We start from the raw sequence: 24,570 nt of genomic DNA, 5'->3' as shown, positions 1-24,570 counted from the left end.
CTGCAGCTGAGTCACGTCCAAGGTAGATTCCCACTCTCCATCTGGAATGTACCTCCTCCTGGCTTGGGGATAACCAGCCCGGTTCTTCCAGCTCCGGTTCCTCAGCTGTCATTCAGCTAAATGAGACAATGTGATGGGTGGGGAGTCCTGAATAACATCGATGTTGATGTCACTGACCAGATTTTGCAAACTTCTTAAGTACATTTAAAAAAATCTCTTATTGCAGAGACTGGCCATGGACCCTCGCTGTAAGGGAATGCCACTCTCTAGTTTTATACTGAAGCCTATGCAACGGGTAACGAGATACCCACTGATCATTAAAAATGTAAGTAGCTGTCTTGCCTTTTCAAGTAGAGGAATGCTTTCCCAGCAGGTCAGGAATCTGGGGCCATGGGCAGGTTAGCCAGCCAACACACCTGGTATCTATTGTGTAGAAATCTTATACCAACAGGCTGCAGGAGGCATCTACTTGGTAACTCAGAAAGAAAAGCTGGCTTATCATGAAAAGAGCTAATAATACACAGCCTTCAGCTGTGCAACCAAGTGGCCTCCACCTTCTAAGTCGGAACATGAGAGCTCAGTTCTTTTCCTAATACAGGCAGAGTGTCTTTAGGCCTTGGTTTTCCTAGTAAGAAAGAGAGAAAGAAATATAGTTTCCACCACTCATCTTCAGAAAGCCATTGTGAGATACTCTATGTTGATATTAGATGATTGTTTTTCTCCTGTCATTTTAAGAAAGCCAATACCAAAAGAAAAGAATAGAAAACTTAGGGTTTCAGCGTGCCCATCTGTAAAGTGAGTGAGCAGACTTAGACATCCTCTGAGCCTGTGATTCTATAACCACAGGGAGGAAAGCTCCTGGAGAGAAGTTTTAGATCTGGTTCCTTTCAATGGAGAATTTAGAAGCCCAGATCTAGACACTGGTGTGCTCACTGATACTGAGGTGTTGTTGCCTTTTGAGTCTCTCAGTGGCCAAGCCAGGCAATATATGTATGTGTATATATTCATACCCACATATTTACATAACAAGTGTGCAAACATATTTATTTCAAGATTTATATATATTATAATATGTATTAAAACCCATGAGTTTACACCAGTACTTCCTGTTCTAATCTAGTATCATGGAATTTATTCTAGCCTTGCCCCTTTCTCTGTATATAACTCTCTTCTCCATGAGAAGCCTGGCTCTCATTATCCTCAATAGATGTACTTATTTGCTGAATCCCCTTATATGTAGCAAATTTCCCTCTCATATACGCCAGTTCCTCAGTCCAAGCCCAGTTTGACCCCACAAAATACACTGTGGCCACATTGATTGAGTTAAAGAAATAGTTTTTGTTTGTTTGTTTAGTTTTGTTTTTTTGCGGTATGCGGGCCTCTCACTGTTGTGGCCTCTCCCATTGCGGAGCACAGGCTCCTGACGCGCAGGCTCAGCGGCCCTGGCTCACGGGCCCAGCCGCTCCGCGACGTGTGGAATCTTCCTGGATCGGGGCACGAACCCGTGTCCCCTGCATCGGCAGGCGGACTCTCAACCACTGCGCCACCACAGAAGCCCTAAAGAATTAGTTTTGAAAGAAGCTTTCAATCTACTGTTTCCTTTTCTCCAACTTGACAGTTACTGTTAAACTAACTCAACACCTTTCTTTACTTCCCCCAATATTTAGTTGGGAATTGAAGTTGGAAACAAGCTTTTTAAGTTCTAAGGGCTTCCCTGGTAGTCCAGTGGCTAAGACTCCACACTCCCAGTGCAAGGGGCCCAGGTTTGATCCCTGGTCAGGCAACTAGAGCCCACATGCTGCAGCAAAGATCCTGCATGCTGCAACTAAGACCTGGAGCAGCCAAATAAATAAAATAAATATTAAAAAATAAAATAGATGTTCTAGATCTAGCTAATGGGGAGAAAAACAAAAACAAGAAAAGGACTGAGAGACATAAATATTAAAAATCAAATTATCATTCTTTGCAGAAACATGATTGTTACCCTAGAGAACCCAAAAGAACGAACTGAAAACTAGCAAACCTAAGAAGAGAATTTTTAAAGTTGGTCAGTTATAACATACATATGGAAAACTGTAAAAATACTAAGATTAAATATTCTTTATAATACTGAGGTGGAGAAATTCTTAGCATGGCACCAAAGGCAGAACTTTAAAGAATTTAGAGTTGTAGCAACTTGAAAAAATTTTTTTTTCCTCTGGGAGAAACCTAGATGTTCATTAAGGAGAGTAGTTAAATAAAGTGGTGAGTCTATACTATGAAAGAGACTTTTTTATATTAGCTGGAATGATATCTAGAAAATGCTGTTAAGTTAAAACAAAACAAACCAAACAAACAAACAAAACCCAAAAACAACCTTTCACAAGCAATCCTACAATATGGTCCATTTTGCAAAACTGAGGAAAAACTCTGTGTGACTGTTAAATGTATGTAGAGCATCTGAAGGGAACTTAAGGGAATGCCCTTAAACCTGGGTACAGTTACCTCTGAGGCAGGAGAGCAAAGGGGATAGAGCACAGTTGTTATCTATACTTCCGTGTTGTTTGACTCTTGCATATCAAGAATGTGTTAATATTATTTGAATAAACATTTTTCTTAAAAAATGTTGTGTAACAAAATATAATGAACATTAAAGGACAAATGACAGATATAAGCTGAGTAAACAGATTTTAACTGTATATAAGAAGATACTGAAATACACATGGATTATCTATCTATAATATCTATCTATCTATCTATCTATCTGTCATCTCAAGCACCCTTATAACTCAGAATGAAAAAGACAAATACCCTAATAGAAAAATAGGTAAAATATACAACTAGATGTTTCTGAGAGGAGTGTAGAATAGCGGTAAAGAACATGCTGTCATCTTCAATGAGGTGTCGTGCAGAAGTCTGCCATGGAATCTGTGATCTGACGCATTAGACACAAAGCCTCTGCACACGACCCCCTATAAGCACATGAAACTGGACTGAGAAGAAGAGTCACAACTATTTCCCTCGAGCTGAGGTGTCACTGTCACCATTTCCCATGAGAAAGTCTGGTCTGAAGTGCAGGGGGGCGGCCTCTGAACGTGGCCGTCTATGAGCAAGTGGAACTAGACTGAGCACAGAGGAAAAGAAAAAAAGCCGTGGGGCCGACAGTGTCTAGGTGCTCCGTCTGGGTGTCAGGCCTGAGCCTCTGAGATGGGAGAGCTGAGTTCAGGACACTGGTTCACCAGAGACCTCTCGGACCCACATAATATCAAATGCCGAAAGCTCTCCCACAGATCTCCATCTCAACGCCAACACCCAGCTCCACTCAACAACCAGCAAGCTACAGTGCTTGACGCCCTATGCCAAACAACTAGCAAGACAGGAACACAACCCCACCCATTAGCAGAGAGGCTGCCTAAAATCATAAGAAGGCTACAGACACCCCAAAACACACCACTGGATGTGGTCCTGCCCACCAGAAAGACAAGATCCAGCCTCATTCACCAGAACACAGGCACCAGTCCCCTCCACCAGGAAGCCTACACAACCCACTGAACCAACCTTAGCCACTGGGGGCAGACACCAAACACAATGGGAACTATGAACCTGCAGCCTGGGAAAAGGAGACCCCAAACACAGTAAGTTAAGCAAAATAAGGATGCAGAGAAACACACAGCAGATGAAGGAGCAAAGTAAAAACCCACCAGACCTAACAAATGAAGAGGAAATAGGCAGTCTACCTGAAAAAGAATTCAGAGTAATGATGGTAAAGATGATCCAAAATCTTGAAGATAGAATGGAGAAAATACAAGAAATGTTTAACAAAGACCTAGAAGAACTAAAGAGCAAACAAACCATGATGAACAACACAATAAATGAAATTAAAATTTGTATAGAGGAATCAATAGCAGAATAACTGAGGCAGAAGAACAGATAAGTGATCTGGAAGATAAAATAGTGGAAGTAACTACCACAGAGCAGAATAAAGAAGAATGAAAAGAATTGAGGACAGTCTCAGAGACCTCTGGGACAACATTAAATGCACCAACATTCGAATTATAGGGGTCCCAGAAGAAGAAGAGAAAAAGAAAGGGACTGAGAAAAAATTTAAAGAGCTTATAACTGTAAACTTCCCTAATATGGGAAAGGAAATAGTTAATCAAGTCCAGGAAGCACAGAGAATCCCATACAGGATAAATCCAAGGAGAAACACGCCAAGACACATATTAATCAAACTATCAAAAATTAAATACAAAGAAAAAATATTAAAAGCAGCAAGGGAAAACCAACAAATAACATAACAAGGGAATCCCCATAAGGTTAACAGCTGATCTTTCAGTAGAAATTATGCAAGCCAGAAGGGAGTGGCAGGACATATTTAAAGTGATGACAGGGAAGAACCTACAACCAAGATTACTCTACCAGCAAGGATCTCATTCAGATTCAACAGAGAAATTAAAACCTTTACAGACTAGCAAAAACTAAGAGAATTCAGCACCACCAAACCAGCTTTACAACAAATGCTAAACTTCTCTAAGCAGGAACTTCTAGAGAAGGAAAAGACCTACAATAACAAACCCAAAACAATTAAGAAAATCGTAATAGGAACATACATATCGATAACTACCTTAAATGTAAATGGATTAGATGCTCCAACCAAAAGACATAGACTGGGTGAATATATACAAAAACAAGACCCGTATATGTGCTGTCTACAAGAGACCCACTGACATAGACTGGGTGAATGGATACAAAAACAAGACCCGTATATATGCTGTCTACAAGACACCCACTTCAGACGGAAGTCTGTAGGGACACATACAGACAGAAAGTGAGGGGATGGAAAAAGATATTCCATGCAAATGGAAATCAAAAGAAAGCTGTGGTAGCAATTCTCATATCAGATAAAATAGACTTTAAAATAAAGACTATTACAAGAGACAAAAAGGACACTACATAATGATCAAGAGATCAATCCAAGAAGAAAATACAACAATTGTAAATATTTATGCATCCAACATAGGAGCACCTCAATACATAAGGCAAATGCTAACAGCCATAAAACGGGAAATCAACAGTAACACAATTATAGTAGGGAACTTTGACACCTCACCTTCACCAGTGAACAGATCATCCAAAATGCAAATAAATAAGGAAACACAAGCTTTAAATGATACATCAAACAAGATGGACTTAATTGATATTTATAGGACATTCCATCCAAGAACAACAGAATACAGTTTCTGCTCAAGTGATCATGGAACATTCTCCAGGATAGATCACGTCTTGGGTCACAAATCAAGCCTCAGTAAATTGAAGAAAATTGAAATGTATCAGGTATCTTTTCCGACCACAGCTCTATGAGATTAGAAATGAATTACAGGGAAAAAAACGTAAAAAACACAAACACATGGAGGCGAATCAATACACTACTAAATAACCAAGAGATCACTGAAGAAATTAAAGAAAAAATCAAAAAATACCTAGAAACAAATGACAATGAAAACATGACGACCCAAAACCTATGGGATGCAACAAAAGCAGTCCTAAGAGGGAAGTTTACAGCAATACAATCCTACCTCAAGAAACAAGAAAAATCTCAAATAAACAACCTAACCTTACACCTAAAGCAGTTAGAGAAAGAAGAACAAAAAACCCCAAAGTTAGCAGAAGGAAAGAAATCATAAAAATCAGATAAGAAATAAATGAAAAAGAAATGAAGGAAACAATAGAAAAGATCAATAAAACTAAAAGCTAGTTCTTTGAGAAGATAAACAAAATTGATAAACCATTAGCCAGACTTATCAAGAAAAAAAGGGAGAAGACAAATCAATAGACTTAGAAATGAAAAAGGAGAAGTAACAACTGACCCTGCAGAAATACAAAGGATCATGAGAGATTACTACAAGCAATTATATGCCAATAAAATGGACAACCTGGAAGAAATGGTAAAACTCTTAGAAAATTCTACCGTCTGAGACTGAACCAGGAAGAAATAGAAAATATAAACAGACCAATCACAAGCACTGAAATTGAGACTGTGATTAAAAATCTTCCAACAAAAGCCCAGTCAGATGGCTTCACAGGTGAATCCTATCAAACATTTAGAGAAGAGCTAGCACCTATCCTTCTCAAACTCTTCCAAAATATAGCAGAGGGAGAAATACTCCCAAACTCATTCTACGAGGCCACCATTACCCTGATAGCAAAACCAGACAAAGATGTCACAAAAAAAGAAAACTACAGGCCAATAACACTGATGAACATAGATGCAAAAATCCTCAACAAAATACTAGCAAACAGATTCCAACAGCACATTAAAAGGATCATACACCATGATCAAGTGTGGTTTATCCCAGGAATGCAAGGGTTCTTCAATATATACAAATCAATCAATGTGATACACAATATTAACAAACTGAAGGAGAAAAACCACATGGTCATTTCAATAGATACAGAAAAAGCTTTTGACAAAATTCAACACCCATTTATGATAAAAACCCTCCAGGAAGTAGGCATAGAGGGAACTTATCTCAACATAATAAAGGCCATATATGACAAACCCACAGCCAACATTGTTCTCAGTAGTGAAAAACTGAAACCATTTCCAGTAAGATCAGGAACAAGACAAGGTTGCCCACTCTCGCCACTTTTATTCAACATAGTTTTGGAAGTTTTAGCCACAGCAATCAGAGAAAAAAAAAAAGAAATAAAAGGAATCCAAATTGGAAAAGAAAAAATATAACTGTCACTGTTTGCAGATGACATGATACTATACATACAGAATCCTAAAGAAGCTATCAGAAAATAACTAGAGCTAATCAATGAATTTGGTAAAGTAGCAGGATACAAAATTAACGCACAGAAATCTCTTGCATTCCTATACACTAATGATGAAAACTCTGAAATAGAAATTAAGGAAACACTCTCATTTACCATTGCAACAAAAAGAATAAAATACCTAGGAATAAACCTACCTAGGGAGACAAAAGACCTGTATGAAGAAAACTGTAAGACACTGATGAAAGAAATTAAAGATGATACCAACAGATGGAGAGATATACCATGTTCTTGGATTGGAAGAATCAACATTGTGAAAATGACTATACTACCCAAAGAAATCTACAGATTCAGTGCAATCCCTATCAAATTACCATTGGCATTTTTTACAGAACTAGAACAAAAAATCTTAAAATTTGTATGGAGACACAACAGACCCCAAATAGCCAAAGCAGCCTTGAGGGGAAAAAAGTGGAGCTGGAGGAATCAGACTCCATGACTTTAGACTATACTACAAAGCTACAGTAATCAACACAATAGGGTACTGGCACAAAAACAGAAATATAGATCAATGGAACAAGATAGAAAGCCCAGAGATAAACCCATGCACCTATGGTCAGCTAATCTATGACAAAGGAGGCAAGGATATACAATGGAGAAAAGACAGTCTCTTCAATAAGTGGTGCTGGGAAAATGGATAGCTACATGTAAAAGAATGAATTCAGAACACGCCCTAACACCATACACAAAAATAAACTCAAAATGGATTAAAGACCTAAATGTAAGACCAGACACTATAAAACTCTTAGAGGAAAACATAGGAAGAAAACTCTTTGACATAAATCACAGCAAGATCTTTTTTGATCCACCTCCTAGAGTAATGGAAATAAAGACAAAAATAAACAAATGGGACCTAATGAAACGTCAAAGCTTTTGCACAGCAAAGGAAACCATAAATAAGACGAAAAGACAACCCTCAGAATGGGAGTAGTTATTTGCAAATGAATCAACAGACAAAGGATTAATGTCCAAAATATATAAATAACTAATGCAGCTCAATATTAAAAAACAGTCAACCAAATCCAAAAATGGGCAGAAGACCTAAATAGACATATCTCCAAAGAAGACATACACATGGCCAAGAAGCACATGGAAAGCTGCTCAACATCACTAATCATTAGAGAAATGCAAATCAAAACTACAATGTGGTATCACCTCACACCGGTCAGAATGGCTATCATCAAAAAATCTACAAAAAATAAATGCTGGAGAGGGCATGGAGAAAAGGGAACCCTCTTACACTGTTGGTGGGAATGTAAATTGATACACAGATGTCGAGAATGGACCTGAGGATGCAGGGAGTGGGAAGGGTAAGCTGGGACGAAGTGAGAGAGTGGCATGGACATATATACACTACCAAATGTAAAATAGATAGCTAGTGGGAAGCAGCAGCATAGCACAGGGATATCAGCTTGGTGTTTTGTGTCCACCTAGAAGGTGGGATAGGAAGGGTGAGAGGGAGATGCAAGAGAGAGGAGATTTGGGGATATATGTATATGTATAGCTGCTTCACTTTGTTATACAGCAGAAGCTAACACAACATTGTAAAGCAATTATACCTCAATAAAGATGTTAAAAAAAATAATTACAGAAAATGATGTCAGGCACCAGGCTGCTTGTGTTTGAATCTTGGTACCACTCCTGTGTGCCCTTGGGCAAGTTACTTAACTTCTCTGGGCCTCAGTTCCCTTATATGTAAAATAGATATGCTAATAGTACCTACTGCATAGGGTTGTGAGAAATCAACTGAGTGAATATATGTATGTCTGGCTCCTACTAAGCTGTATATAAATGTTAGCTTTATCATTTAGTGTACTTATGTCCTAAGTGTACACAAAATTCAAATTCTCTGGTAATAAAAGAAATGCATAAGCAAACAAGAAAATACCTGCTTTTGGCTTGCCAGGTAGGCATATATTGAGAAGATTGTGAGTCCTCAGTGTTGGCAAGTTTGCTTGTGGAAGGTAGACTGGTTCAGCCTTTTGGAGGGTGATGTATACATCAAACTCCATGCTCTCTTTGGCTCAGCACTACCATCTCTAGGAATTTATTCTAAAGAAATAATCAGAGAAATATTGAAAAATTGGAAACATTAAGTTTTATGGGAAGGAAGCTGTTTAAATGCATTGTGGTTCATCCTTACAATGACATATTATAGAATCTTTAAAAATGATGCTCTATATACTTCAATTAAAAAATAATAAAATGATGATCTAGGCCCATATAAAGTGGACACTAAATGCTGTGCTATAACTGACATGAAGTGGGAAAGAAGCAAGTACAAAATGGTACAGTGTAGTATGGTAGCATGATCCAATGTTTATTTTTTTTAAACTATATGTATTTATATCTATGCAGAGTGTATTAATGAATAGATAGGCAGAGGTTATTTCCAGATGGTGCAATTATGGGTGGTTTTTAGGTTTTTTTATAACTTTCTAAATTTTCTAAATTTTATACAATCATAATTTTACAATGAGAAAAAACATAAACCTATTTTCATTTTGAAAAACAAAAAACAAACAAAAAAAGAATTCACACAATTCAGCTATGTGGGCTTCCTGTCGAGAGCAGTTGTCCTCAGTCTTGGCTGTACGTTAGAATCACACAGGGAGCTCTAGAAAATTTCGATGCTTGAGTCCCACCCCTGGGGATTCTGATATGGTCAGAGTTGAGGCATCAGGACTTTTCAGAGGGACTCTATGTACACCCAAGATCCACCCGGGGCTGGGGTTGTTGTTTGGAGATGATTGGTGGACACACAGGACCCAGATTGGGTGTTTTCCTCAAATTGGGTGCCTCCTTAGGACTTTAAACCAAAGTATACCCTAGGGATGAGATATTATTCAGGGTAAAACCCACTTGACTTATTTGTATATGGACACGGCCTGGGCAAGTACACCCTTAACACAATCCTAGTACATTGCAAAGATGGGTTAGGATCTTTCTTCATTCTTAGTGTCTTTCCTCAGGATGACTGTTCTCAATGTCCTCAAAGTCCTTTGAGAATCTGATGGTAACTGCTGTCACTTACTGAGCACCTTCAAAGGGCCAGGTACTTTGCAAAGTGCTTTACTTGTATCAAGCCATTTAATCCTCCAAACAACCTTATGAAGGAGGTGCTATTAGTTTCCCCATTTTTCATATTAGGAAAATGAGGCTCAGAATATTTATGTGACTGACCCATATCATGGCTGGTCAGTGGCAGGGCAGGGATTTTAAACCAGGAAGTCTTGCTCTAGAACTGGCACTTTTAACCACTGGCTTGGAATAATTTATCCAGAAAAATGCCTTTGCTCAGATGTACCCATTAGCATGTAGGTCCATGGGTCCATAGATGCCTGCAGCTGTGCATGGACCCAGGAAAGAGCCATTCTAGGGAGAAAGCCACATGTGGTGCGATATTGCCCTTGCTGTAGCCACAGCCCTCCTCATACCCCAAGTATAGATAATGTGGCAGCCCCTGCCCCCTCAAGCGTCCCCTGCCAACAAAGAGTGGTCATCTCTCTCCATGTCATTGCCAAGGTGGGTGCTTGGAGCTGCAGTTGCTCTTGTGGGCACTGTTCAGGAAAGGTCTGTGCTATGCCCTGCCTCTGTTGGGTCTGGCCCTCCAGGACAGTGAACCGCAGGCTCACCCACACTGCCTAAGGATGATGTCTTCTGTTCTCCAATGTAGATCCTGGAAAACACTCCTGAAAACCACCCAGACCACAGCCACTTGAAACACGCCCTGGAGAAGGCAGAGGAGCTTTGCTCCCAGGTGAACGAAGGGGTGCGGGAGAAGGAGAACTCGGACCGGCTGGAGTGGATCCAGGCCCATGTGCAGTGTGAAGGCCTGTCTGAGGTAGCGCCTTAGGGTGTGACCTGGGTCTCCCCCACTGAGCCTTGGCAGCTGGCCTGAAGGAGGATGAGAAAAGAACATGCATTGTCCTCCCCGTTGGCCTCCAGTTTGCTAATTCTCTCTCCAGCTGCTTCTAATCTGCTGTTTAATCCATCTACTGATTTTTTAAAATTTCAATTATTTTCTTTTACCCTTTCCAGCATTCTAGTTATTTTCTCTAATCTGCTGGTTTCTTTCTTGTCTTGGTCCTTTCACAAATGACCATGCTTCTCATTTGTTTCCTAACACATTTAAAATATATTCTTGTATATTTCAGATCTGATCATTCCATTAACTCAGGTTATGAGTTTCACTGTTTTGTCTGTTGCTTCTGCTAGCTCTCACCACACATGTCTGTTTCTCTGTATGTACTTTGATTTTTGATTGTGAGCTCAACATTCCTTGGAACTTTATCTGTGGGATCTTTGAGGTCTGAAGTTGTATTCCTCCTGCAAGGGTTGCTAGCTACCAGGATCACCCTAAATTAGATATAGAGGGGTTTTCAGATCACACTAGTGTGTGAATTGTGGTTGTAAACTTAAATGAGAACTGCATCGTGGTTACACATTCTCAGGGACATTTTTTTTTTCCTCCACTTACACCAAGTTCAAAAACAAGCAAGTTTTCTTGGTCATCCCTTCTGTGCTGAGTTTACTTGTCATTCTTCCTTTGGAGTCCAGCGTTTTGGGATCTCCTGTTATCTCATGTGGGCCCTGGATATATCTCCTGTCTCTTGCACCCTCCATAGCCTTTAAAATGGAAGCTTAAGGTCACCAGATTTAAGAAAGACTCTCAGGGCTAAAGCCAGCTTAGGGACTTGTTTATCTTCCAGGGTTCACATTTTCATGCTGTTTTTGGCCTCTGCAAATTTCTTATTTTCATTTTTAATTTTTACCACCTCACTTGCATTTAAAAACTACAGTTCTATATTTTATTCGGTTTTGAAATTTTTCACTGGGTGAGTCAGAGTCTCTAGTCCACCATACTACCAGAAACAGAGTCTCTCCTGTAGTATTTGATTCTCTTCTTGTCCCTTATCTTTACTTTAGTCTCATTCATTCTTTCTGCCTGTTCTCACTCTCTTTCTCTTTGCCTCTGTACACACACACAGATACACACATACATACACACATTCATGCACACACACCATTGACTAGGGTTTACCAAAATGCCCAGGCAGACTGTCTCCCTCACCCACTCTTCCTGTGGCTCCTTCCTTCTTACAAGCTTCAAAGGCATTCACTACCTGAGGAAGTTACACCACTGCTTCCTCTCTGCCCTGCCTCCTGTCCCCCTTCTGTGAAGGTGTGGGATAACCAAAGTTATGGAAGCAGCCATGTGGAAACCAAGGTGATGGATGTGGGTTCCCGTTTTGGAACTGTGTTGATAAGCAATCCAGGGGCATTCACTGGTTGGCTGGCTTACTTATTCATTCATTCATTCAATAAACATTTACTGCCCATGTGCCTTGCTCAGTACTAAACACTGAGGACATGAAAATCAATAAGATGTGACCTACGCCATCTCAAGAAGCCTACAGTCCTGGACCAAGTAGAGGGATCAAACCAATATTTACCACACAGTGTGAGACATCATGAGGCAGATCTAGGTGCCAAGTGCTGTTGGACACTCATGGAGGAAGGAACCGTCATGGAGGGATTCAGGGACATGTTGGAGAAGGTGACACTTGGCTGGGTGTTGAAGGATGAAGATACCTCTCCAGGAAAGAATCCAGGGGGAGGGCATTTCAGTGGAGGGCACAGCCTGTGCAGGACTTCGGTGAGCAATGTAGGGCGACAGGTGATAAGCTTTAAGGCAAGTTGAAACCAGGGCAAGGAAGGGCTGTGTATCATTCCAAGGAGCATTAACTTGATCCTGAAGACACTGGACATGAACAGCTCCTGCATCTGCCAGGCTGAAGTGCAACTGTGCACTTTTTCTTTTTTTTTTTCAATGTTCCCTATCTTTTTTCTTCCTTCCTCCCTTCCTCCCTTCCTTCCTTCCTCCCTTCCTTCCTTCCTTCCTTCCTTCCTTCCTTCCTTCCTCCCTCCCTTCCTTCCTTCCTTCCTTCCTTCCTTCCTTCCTTCCTTCCTTCCTTCCTTCCTTCCTTCCTTCTTCCCTCCCTCCCTCCCTCCCTCCCTTCCTTCCTTCCTTCCTTCCTTCCTTTCTTTTTGCCACACCGCGTGGCTTGCAACATCTTAGTTCCCTGACCAGGGATCGAACCCAGCCCCAGCAGTGAAAGTACAGAGTCCTAACCAATGGACTGCTGGGGAATTCCCCTCACTGTGCACTTTTAAAGGGGTCCTTCCCTGAGTCTCAGGGCTGCAGTCACGGGACTCAGTGAGGCCTGTGTCTTCATCTTAGAACATTAAGAATAGGGAATTCCCTGGTGGTCCAGTGGTTAGGACTCCACACTTCCACTGCAGGGGCATGGGCTCAGAGGACTAAGATCCTGCATGCCACATGGCACAGCAATAAAAAACCCCTCAAAACATTAAGAATAAAATAAACTCTTGTCATTTGCTTTTTTGGGATGTATATACCCTCTTTGAAATAGACTGTTGTCCTTCTTTAGTGATCGATCCTTCCTGGCTGTTGTACACTAGCTTTCTGTATGGTCTGTTTTGTCTGTACAGTCAGGGTTCACAATCGTGGGGAGGGGGCGTGTTGGCTTCTGTTTCCTGGCCCAGATCTGGACACACACCGGTGATTAAGTTTCAAATAAATGCCATCTTTGGCATTCTTGTCTTAAGATCAAGAGCTATCAAGTCTGTTCCCAATTCACATATGTTCAGTGTTAGCCTGGCCAGTTGGAGGCTCTAACCTTTGAGTGTGAATAAACCACATCAACTCTATGTCATCCAAGTGAATTGCCAGATTCATTGCCCCCAAGTGGCTTGAACTCTCTCTTGGTGAGTAAAAAGGGCTAGATTGACATCCTTTGAAGGCTCTCTTTGTGGTGTCACCTTCAGTCTTTGGGGCTCCCTCAGAACCTCAGTGGGAGGTTAGAGGCCCTCGTCCCTCCTTGTACCTGAGAACAGAGTGGACTGGTCACTCTTCCTTGCTGCCTATAGGTCTCTGGTCATAGAGGCCCCACTGATTCTTTCTCCCACACTGGAGGCAGACAGGTGGCCAGCAGCATCTCTTGGGGAATGTGTGTTGTGAACTGTCACCTTTTCATTAATACTCTTCTCAGGGAGGTCTGTAGGGTTCATAGCTCTGGAGAGAGCCTCAGCCTTGAAGGCTGCTGGATGGAGGATACCCCCGGGACCCAAGTATGGGCAGGTGGAGACCCGAAGTTCTGACTCCTGCCTGGATCGTATCACTTCCTGGGCACAGCTGTGGTCTTCCCCTCCCTCAGTCTCTCCCCTGCTATCCAAAAGGGTGGCCTTAGTGGGGTCATATCTTCTACAGTCTCCCCCTGCCCCTTTAGAACCTGCTCACAGTAGATGATAGAGCCCGGGGGGGGGGGATGATAGAGCATGAGATGATAGAGCCCAGGGGGATGACAGAGCTGCGTTTCCACACTTAGATCTGTCTCCAAGTTTTGGGGAGTGGAAGGAAGAGAGCTGCCTGTCCCCTTCACATTTTCAGGACCATTGAATTGGGTGAGATTTAATGGGCACCGACAGTGTCTGTTCTGCTTGGCTTCGAGGCATCTGTCAGCACCACTGAGTTTTGTAGTCCACCCATGTGGTAGGGGCCTGGACTCAAGCTGCGCCTGGGAAAGTAGCATTTGTCCTGTAGAACTGTACAGAGAGAGTCGCTGCTGCTTTCCAGAACCGCGTAGGACTGTCTGAGCCTGTGCAGGGCCATCATTGGAGCTGGTTCACGCCACCTCCGGCGGACTAGCCTGCACACAGCACATACCCGTCAAGGAGGGAGAGGGCTGGGTGTTTTCTTCCTGCTGGCCAGTTTCCCCAATAAACACAAGGGAGAAAAGCAGCAGTCGCCCTGAGACACTGAGCAGACCTCAAGGAAAAGCATTTGGAATTATAGCCAAAGATCATCTTGACACGTGGAACCTCCAGAACCACGACTTTGACTTCTTGGCTCCAAAAGTCCCTGCCTGAAGTTTTCAAAGCAGTCCTTGATGTGAGCCTAAGTTACAGGCCTCAGATTCTGATGGAACCCATGCTTTCAGATGCAGAAAAACAAAACAAAACAAACAAAAAAAAATGACCTCACTTCATCGTGTCTTCTTTGGGTTTTGTTTTCCTTTCTCAGCAACTTGTGTTCAATTCAGTGACCAATTGCTTGGGGCCACGCAAGTTTCTTCACAGTGGGAAACTCTACAAGGCCAAGAGCAACAAGGAGCTGTATGGCTTCCTCTTCAACGACTTCCTCCTGCTGACCCAAATCATAAAGCCCCTGGGCTCTTCGGGCACCGACAAAGTCTTCAGCCCCAAATCAAACCTGCAGTATAAAATGTACAAAACCGTAAGTTTGATTCTAGAGTGCACTATCAGGGTTGATGTTTGGGGGGAGGAGGAAGTTTCCAAAAGGAGCATTTCAGCAGGGTTTGGGGGCTGTGGCATACAGGAAGTGCAGGGGCTGAGACAGGATTTAGGGTGACCACAGCATCACGAGTCCAGCAGTATCAGAAAAGGAACGATGCTCAAATCCATTGACAAAACATCTATTAGCTGTCAAGTGGCTACTGTGGGTCCCCCAGATGTGTTGAAGGTATGCCTTGCCCTGGTGGGGTTCCCGGTCTAGTGTGGCAGGTGTGGGAAAGTTCGAGACTAGAACTCAAGCACCCTCTTCCCGAACATTCCCAGATCTCCCTCCAAACTTCTCCAGATTGTTTGGAACATCTGTGCCCCTCACCTTTTTCCAGCAAAAGCCAGTCTAAATAGTCAACGTGTAGAGAATTTTCCTAAGCTGTTTATTTGGTCTGCTTCTACGTGCATGGCTGTGTTTGTGTGTCTGTGTGTCATGGGATATTGTTTTTCTAAACTTGTCTCTGTGTGGGTATTTTCACAGAAGAATTTTCTCTGAAGCAGCAGTTAGCTTTATTTTGGGGAAAAGCACAATGTACTTATGTAGACTGCCACTAGCAGCTTTGTATGAACAACTTGGAGAGAATTGCTTGGAGGTAGAGTTGACGGAAACTGCTGATTAGGATATACTATGAGAAAAACAGACCCATCCGTTCTTATTCTGGAGGACTCTAAAAATACCTGCAAAACGGAGGGGGGAAATCCATATTTATAATTTGCAGTATCTGAAAGTTAATATGAACACAGAATCATTATTCTGGTATAGTTTACTGAAACATCCTCCCACCCCCGCCGCAGACACACACACACACACACACACACACACACACACACACACACACAAACCCTTCACCCTCAGTCTAGTTTATTAGAACACGTGCACGTAAGCACACACACGTACTCATAGTTTATTGCAATACACGGCCCCCAGTCTGGTTTTGTAATGGCTGTGCATTATTTTTCAGCCTATTTTCCTAAATGAGGTTCTAGTAAAATTGCCCACTGACCCTTCCGGGGATGAACCCATCTTCCACATTTCCCACATTGACCGAGTCTACACCCTCCGAGCAGAAAGCATAAACGAAAGGTAAGACCTGCCTCCTCACTGGCACTGGGCGCCCAGGTCCCACCAGGTGTAGGACAGATGTGGGACATTTAATTAATCAGCAGGTCCCAACGTTCCTTCAGTTGCAATGCCACCCCCTCTGGCTGGAGGTGGGGTGGGGGCATGAGGGTGGAGCGGTCTTAATACGTTTTTCTAGAGCCTCTCGGAAGTTTGACCCATGGCATGAATTTTGCAAAGTAAAAGACATTGAAATGAATTTTGCTTGAGAATGTTTTAAAAAGCAATTTTCAGAGTTTGAGATAAATGGAGCATCTCATTTCCCAAGGTTTCCCAGGTGGCAGAAACCAGTAGGAAAGTGATTTGGGGATGGATAGGACCACCTAATCCTGACCCCCTCCTCAGCTGGCTCCCCTGGACAGACGTTCTGGATCCTAGAACTGTGGGCATTTTTGCTTTAATCTCTTCTTCAAGGTTCTGCCCCGGAGCCAAATGAAACAGATTATTTTCTGAAGGGTGAACTTGACATACGACCTACAGCATTCCAAGAGCATTTGTGCCAAAAAGCAGGAAATTGGCTAAAGTCGTCATGCATATGCTTCTCAGGAAAAGGAAGGCGAAAACATCACGCCAAGATGTTGGGGAAAGCCAAGATGCTTTCCCCAGCGTGTGTGTGCTCTTTCACAGAAAGTGGTTCCTTATCTGGGAAATGGTTTCTTTCCTTGGATGGTTTAGTAAGAGAAATCCTTCTGGCCTTATTGGATTAGGCAAATATGTGATGCTTTTCAAGAAGGAAGGAAGAGGTGTTGTTGCCAACATCTCCTCCAGGGCAGCATTTATCATCATAGATTTTCTTCCATGGGGACGCAAACTCAGGTCTTGAGTACATCAGTAAAAATGTCACTCGTGCCTTCGTTGTGCATGGTAGAAATCATGATTAGCACCATGTGACATAAAACCAGACTTTCTTTGCTGAGCCTTTGTTGTAAAAATCAAACGAGCAAGGCAGAGTCCTAGAAACTGAATTTGTACAGACCTGAAGCCTGAGTTCTGTTTGGCACCGTTCTGTCTCTCCCTTTCCAAGGACCGCCTGGGTGCAGAAAATCAAAGCTGCTTCTGAACTCTACATAGAGACGGAGAAGAAGAAGCGGGAGAAGGCGTACCTGGGTAAATACATCGCTGAGCAGAGGGGCCCGGGATCCCGCAGAGTGGCAGCAGAGAGCCATTTGGTTGTGCCTAGAACCCTTAGAGCTGGAAGATGGGCCTGGGGGTAGGGGAGAGCCTGAGGGGGCAGGCAGGCGGAAGAGGGAGAGCGGGTTGCAAGGTGAGGGGTGGAGGGCAGATTACAGGATCAAGGAAGCGAGAATTCAAGGTGGAGTAGGGGTGGGGAATTGTTCTTGCAGGGGAGCATAAGACAGATCATGAGGCAAACCAGAAAGGCAGCAAATCCTAAACGGGAGCATTCTGTGTTGTTTCTCTTGCCGTCATAGTCCGTTCCCAAAGGGCCACAGGCATTGGAAGGTTGATGGTGAACGTGGTTGAGGGCATTGAACTGAAACCCTGTCGGTCACACGGTAAGGACCCAAGAGGCCCCCTCTATCACATATTAGTGGTGGAAGCCTTTTCTGCATCCCCTCCACCTGGCTTTAAAACAAATGTGCTGTTTCCATAATCCTCAATTTCTTTCCAGACTTGGTTTTTGTAGCACTTGTTAAAAAAAAGGTTTTTTTAAATTCTTTTCCACCGTTTTGCTTTCGAGAAAGATCTGAGTGGCTGCCCTTTCACAATACAGTCAACCCCTCTGTATCTGCAGGTTCTGCACCTGCGGATTCAACCAACTGCTGATCGAAAATATTCGAAGAAAATTTGAAAAATTTCCAAAAAGCAAAACTTGATTTTGCCACACACTGGCAACGCTTTACATAGCAGTTACATTGTATTAGGTTATTACATGTAATCTAGAGGTGATTTAAAGTATATGGGAGGATGTGGGTAGCAAAGACTATACCATTTTATCTAAGGGACTTGAGTATCTGAGTATTTGGGTATTTGTGGAGGGTTCTGGAACCAGTCCCCGTGGATACTGAGGGATGACTGTGGTTTTGACACAATCTAGGGCTAAAGTGAGGAGACAGGAAAGGCTTAGTTTTGAAGCCCACTAATGTAATTATTTAAGTATTATGAATATGTAAGTAGTATACTTTAAGTGTGATGCTGGATTGTGTGAGTTTCCGCCTGGATTCTCCATTTTATGCAGCTTATTAAGTGTGGCATTGGAGTGAGATCAAAATGAGGGGTGTGGCGGGAACAGCTGCCACATGACTGTGACCCCGCCACGCTCACCCAGAAGAGCTGGGCGGCAGGCGGGAGTCAAGCAGGCTCTGTTCCCTCTAGGAAAGAGTAACCCGTACTGCGAGGTGACCATGGGCTCCCAGTGTCACATCACCAAGACAATCCAGGACACTCTGAATCCCAAGTGGAATTCCAACTGCCAGTTCTTCATCAAAGACCTGGAGCAGGAGGTCCTCTGCATCACCGTGTTCGAGAGGGACCAGTTCTCTCCAGACGGTGAGTAAAAAGCGGCCCCGAGGTACCCTTCCCCTTTCGCTGTCACTTGGCTTTCATGGATAAATATTTTCTACCTGGGAACTTGGTGCCCAGAATTTCTTGGGCTTCCTGCCAGAGAGATGAGGCTGGCATTAGACAAGACTCAGCATCCCTTGGAAAGAGGCCTTCACTGATGCCAGGTTGTCTCAGAGAAGGTGGACCAAGCATGCTTGGTCTAGAGTGGTCCAGCTGCCCTAGACAAAGACCATGGTCCCGTGTTTCCCCAAAGCAAGTAAATGCAGAGAGAGCTATACCACAAAGCCTCCACCCAATTCTTTAGTCCTTGGCTAAAAGCTATGGTGAAAATTCATAAAATTAGCCAGTAGAGCAAGAAGAACATTAGCCCACAAAAAACGTGGCAGAATCAATCAGTGCTCTTTGGGTGACATTTCTGGTTAATTAAAGGGATGGGATCGTGTTGGATGCATCATCCCTTCAACCAACTTTCTGTTTCTGCTTGAGCCTGGAAAAAAAATGGGACTGGCAATGATTCTGAGAAACTTCTCTCTCCCTTCCTCAACGCAACAAAAATAAGAGAGTAAGTTTAAAGATTGCGGTCTCAACCTAATTATAATCAAAGGAGTAAATTAAGTGCTAGGAGTGAGGGTCCAGTGCAGGCATGATCTGTGCAAGGCTTAAATTGCTTCACGTGGCTTTTGTCTTTTCGTACTTTTATATGAATTATCTCATTGTGAGTTAGTTACTATTAATTGTTGCCCAGAGATGGTCACATAGCTGGCTAGATGTTAGAACATGACCAGACCGATCTGACTCATAAGTCTGGGCTCTGAAGCACTGTGTTTCAATGGCAATTTGGTTTTAAATTTATTTTATTTATTTATTTTTGGCTGCGTTGGGTCTTCCACGCTGCGCACATGCTTTCTCTAGTTGCAGCGAGCGTGCTCGCTAGTTGTGGCTTACGGGCTCTAGAGCGCAGGCTCAATACTTGTTGTACACAGGCTTAGTTGCTCCGCGGCACGTGGGACCTTCCCAGAGCAGGGATTGAACCCGTGTCCCCTGCATTGGCAGGTGGATTCTCAACCACTGAGCTACCAGGGAAGTCCCTCATTGGCAGTGTTTATTCTGATAAATAAAGGCTTGACGTTGGATTTATTTTAGTAGTGAAATACCACGACACAATGGCAGCTCCACTAGAGTTTAAATTGCAAATCCTAGTATTGTTCTTACTTCAAAGATCATTTCCATGAAATGCACAAGGGGAAAAATAAACCGGTATCTTCCACCAGAAAAAATTCCCAGGTTTTAACTGTTGAAAGAAAAGCTGTTTCCTGTACAAGTGTTCCTGGATCATAGTATATTCCAAAAACTAATCGTTGAATGAAAAAATGAAGGAGGCCCTTCATGTTAACGGTCTGGAGGCCCGTTTAACACCCTTGTGCATTTGCGCAGCGTCAAAAATTGTTTCAAACACGCTCACGTCCATTCTCATACTGACTCAATATTTGATAAAAAGTGGTGTTGAGATAGTCCTGGGAGCATGGCTGGAAGCACGCAGCTCCCGTGCTGTCACCTCCTCCCCACCCCCTCGAGTTTGCTCTCTGGCACTTACAGTGGTGCATTATAAGGACCAGCCCTTGTTCACCATCCTTGACTTTTCCAAAAGGAGTGTAACATCGCGAAGCATGTTCCTGGGTCAACCCCTGGGAGAAACTACTGTCCAATTTTTGTCCCAGAAATAGCTGACTTTCTTCTGGGCAATTTCTTTAAATTTCATGTAAGTTGCAAATTGTGCGGCTGATAGGACATCTGGTTCTGCATTGCCTCCCAGGAAGCTCATAGCCCTTTGGGGGTCCTCAAGTGTGAGGAAAGTCTGTGTTTTGAGCTCCATCTGGGCTCTCCTTCATCCCCATCCTGGTACCTTTTTGTTTTCAATTCATTTAAAAATTATGCTGGGCTTCCCTGGTGGTGCAGTGGTTAAGAATCCGCCTGCCAATGCAGGGAACAAGGGTTCAAGCCCTGGTCCGGGAAGATCCCACATGCCGCGGAGCATCTAAGCCCGTGTGCCACAACTACTGAGCCTGTGCTCTAGAGCCCCCGAGCCACAACTACCGAGCTTGCATGCCACAACTACTGAAGCCCGTGTGCCTAGAGCCCATGCTCTGCTACAAAAGAAGCCACTGCAATGAGAAGACCCTGCACCGCAACGAGGAGTAGCCCCCGCTCGCCGCAACTGGAAAGGGCCCGCGCGCAGCAACAAAGATCCAATGGGGTCAAAAATAAATAAATAAAATAAATAAATTTATTTTAAAAAATTAAGAAAATAAAAATTATGCTGTCATTGTAGTCCCTGGATTCTCGGAAACTGACCTAACTCCCTTTTGGAAGAAGGAAGAGTATAACAATTTGCTGGGACATTCCCCATATGCCAAGTACCTGCCTTGAAGAGAAGGCATCCTCTCTGAGGAGGGTCTGTGTGTTTCTCCTTTCAGATTTTTTGGGTCGGACAGAGATCCGCGTGGCTGACATCAAGAAGGACCAGGGTTCCAAGGGTCCAGTTACAAAGTGTCTCCTGCTGCATGAAGTTCCCACGGGAGAGATCGTGGTCCGCTTGGACCTGCAGTTGTTTGATGAGCCCTAGGGAGCCGGCCCAGGGTGTGCTTGGCAGCGTTCCAGCCTGAGGCAGCGGATGCTGTCTGGAAATGGTGTTGCTTTTCGAGGACCACTGTTTGGCGTTCAGCCACAGGGCAACAGGACAGCAAAGACAGGACCCTCAAAGCTTCTGGGAATACTTCTTGACAATCCTGCCCCCTAAACAATTTCCCATTTTGTGAAGCGAAACTGTGTTTTCCTTTGTTTTCACTGCAGGACTCATCATGGCTTCCAGGGTCTTTGAAATCCCATCGCCCCTAGCTACGTTCGGTTGGGAGTCTGCCCCATCCCTGGGCCTGAGGCTTGGGTCTGGTTACTGTAAAATAGATTTATAAATGCCATGTCTGTATTTTTGGAGAACTCATGTAATCCTCCTGTTTCTTACCTCCACCAGCCTCCAGGTAGGCCCCCTGACCTATGATGCCTGAGTCCTTGGTGTGTTTAGAAATAATCATGATGATCTTGTTATTGCTTCAGAATCTCATTCTCCCACTGGGACCTTAATTGAAATGCTCCCCTGAATCTGATCACTCGGGAGACGGTCGCCTGATCAGACACTGGTCTAGCTCTTTGAAGAGCTGGTCCATGGAAGATTCCAGCAGTTGTGCTGTTAGAGCATTTCCAGTCTCCTCCAGGTCTTTTATTGCTAGACGTCAATGAAAACTATCACTGGCTACTATCAGGTGATCTGATTCTGATTTCCAGCACGCTTGGAAGGTGGTTAAGGAAGGTTGTTACCTACCAAGTTATACTCTGCTGGATCAGATCACTGCAGGTCACCTGAAAGGCTAATTTCCGACATTATGGGGTCCTGGTTGCCAGCCCGGTTGGAAAATGCTCTCTTGGCTTGGAGGTCCTGTGATGTTTCACAAGAGTAGTTGTTGGTGACCAGATCTGAGCCTACTCCTGCCTGATTATCATGGGAAATTTCTGCAGATGTCTTTGGTACGTTCCCCGCAAAGGCATCCCCAAGGTGTGAGAAGGAGAAGTGACAATCGGTGGAGGAAATCTCTTACGTGGTGGGGGAGAGACCCGAGAAGCATGGAAGCCCCTCAGTTCCAGGGAAGAAGACCTGAGACTCCTTCCCAAACCCTGCTGTAACACAAGCAACCTCTCAGTAACGGAAAAATACATGACGCGTTGACAGTCAGGAGTGTATGAACACGTGCCAAGTCTGGCTCGTGCTCTTTGAGTTTCTCTCCTTAAATGCCAGGAGATAGGCTGCTTAACCACATAAGAACTTGATTTGCTAATGAAAAGCGTGGGCCGTATTTTGTTTGCATGATAATGTTCTCATCATCCCAGTTCGTGGTTTTCATCTAATGTTCTTTGCGCGTTCTCTCGGTCCTTGAATCTAGCTTTCCTGTGTGAGATGGCGTTCTCTTTGATTGCAGGTCCTTAGAATTTAATTAGGGTTGTAGAAACACTTTTTGAAGATAGCATCAACCTAGTGGCAGAGTGAACTACCCACTTTGCTGGGAACTGAACATGTCGTGTCATCCTTTCCCATAAGAGCCCTGTCATTGTTCAAGCGATTTTTAAAATGTGTGTGTCAGAAAAGGCAACAAAGTTTACATTTCATACTTTTAAGAAACACTCTATTATTTATTTATTAAAGATAGTGTAGACTTTTGTATCAAGAACAACAGACATAAGTATTTTTTGAAGCAAGCAGATATACCCTTTAGTTAGAAACTCTCAACTGAAGACCTTAGAGACCAGGTTCAACTTCAAGCATGCATTCATTTACCACTTTCCAGCAGCAGACATGGTTCAAATACTTTAAGTTTATATTTTTTGATGTTGTTAGGAAACTGTTTTAAATTAAATCTATGAGTAGACCTACCAATCATGCTTTCCTATTCTATAACACATACAGTTTGTTCAGTGTACTTCTGAAGAAGGACATATTACTATGGTAGAAAAAGAAGGGTTACCTGTGTAAATGGGGTCATATTGGGTCACCATTCCAATCCCTTTCTTTCTGTTCTCCCTTTTCTTCATCGGCTTTCTTTGCGTGTGAATGCCGGGCATCTCGGTTCATGTAGGGAGGATGCGATGGGCTCAATGACAAACATCTTGTCACCTTTTTAGGTCCACCAGGTCCCCCACCCGCAGAGTCCCATTATCGGAATTAATGTAGCATGAAGAAGCAATATGTGAATTTTTTTCCCAAGTGGCTATACTGGGCATCCTTTAGATGCTCCTCCAGGGTAGCAGTTTTGTCCTTTGTACTCACTGGGGTAATTTGTGAGGTGACTGATCCTCCTTATGGATGAGTTAGGCTGGCCCTCAGATCCAGGTGTGACTCGTGAGTCATGTGTGAGATACAGGAATGTGGGTGATGCGTGGAGTCTCAAATTCTTTGACCTCTAGTCCTTCCCTTCTACCTTTTGGGCTGCCCGGGCTGTGTTTCATAGAGATGAAATGTCCATTGCCAATAACTTTCTATCCTAGCTCTTTGCTTTTTTTTTTTTTTTTTTTTGCGGTACGCGGGCCCCTCACTGTTGTGGCCTCTCCCGTTGCGGAGCACAGGCTCCGGGTGCGCAGGCTCAGCGGCCATGGCTCACGGGCCCAGCCGCTCCGCGGCATGTGGTATCTTCCCGGACCGGGGCACGAACCCGCGTCCCCTGCATCGGCAGGCAGACTCTCAACCACTGTGCCACCAGGGAAGCCCTAGCTCTTTGCTTTCGAAACACAGGGTTTCTCCAGGCCACTACCTCCTGGCATTCCGACCCCAGCCCTCTAGACACCCCCACAAGCTTCCCTTTTCTCTGAGCTACGCTGACCTCCTCTAAGCCCAGCCAGGGCCCTTTCTGCTCACAGGGCTGTGCCCTGGGCTTCATTCAGACCCAGGGCTGGCCTGACACACAGAGAGAGACCTTTTTAGGCTGGGGTCTCCACGGATGCTTGAGAAACTGGGACGAGGCTTCCTATGTGCCCCTGACCTCTGATGGCAGAGGAGAGAGCTATGCTCCCAAAGAACGTTCATGTTAAAAGGATCATTCTTTTCTTCTTTGGTTTTTGAACAATTTAAGCATGACCTAAGTCTATGAAAGTAACTGATTTCAGCTGGTTGAGTGGCATTGAAT

The 24,570-nt window shown here is 43.5% G+C and overlaps 1 protein-coding gene across 1 annotated transcript in view; it reads left to right on the top strand.

Annotated features, from left to right (window-relative positions):
• ITSN1 (intersectin 1) overlaps window positions 1-21,896 on the top strand; it is a 230,084-nt gene extending 208,188 nt beyond the window's left edge. The window contains exons 32-39 of the mRNA XM_060010352.1: window positions 227-325; window positions 10,493-10,660; window positions 14,924-15,136; window positions 16,164-16,285; window positions 17,346-17,428; window positions 17,752-17,835; window positions 18,656-18,829; window positions 21,319-21,896. Coding sequence (XP_059866335.1) covers window positions 227-325; window positions 10,493-10,660; window positions 14,924-15,136; window positions 16,164-16,285; window positions 17,346-17,428; window positions 17,752-17,835; window positions 18,656-18,829; window positions 21,319-21,467 — 1,092 coding nt within the window. The 3' untranslated portion in view covers window positions 21,468-21,896. The remainder of the gene's footprint in view (window positions 1-226; window positions 326-10,492; window positions 10,661-14,923; window positions 15,137-16,163; window positions 16,286-17,345; window positions 17,429-17,751; window positions 17,836-18,655; window positions 18,830-21,318) is intronic.
• Window positions 21,897-24,570: the final 2,674 nt, after the last annotated feature.

The sequence above is a fragment of the Delphinus delphis genome, chromosome 4, assembly GCF_949987515.2.
Source record: "Delphinus delphis chromosome 4, mDelDel1.2, whole genome shotgun sequence".
Taxonomy (NCBI): domain Eukaryota; kingdom Metazoa; phylum Chordata; class Mammalia; order Artiodactyla; family Delphinidae; genus Delphinus; species Delphinus delphis.
Note: the sequence above shows the minus strand (reverse complement) of the source record. Positions and strands in the feature narration are given on the sequence as shown.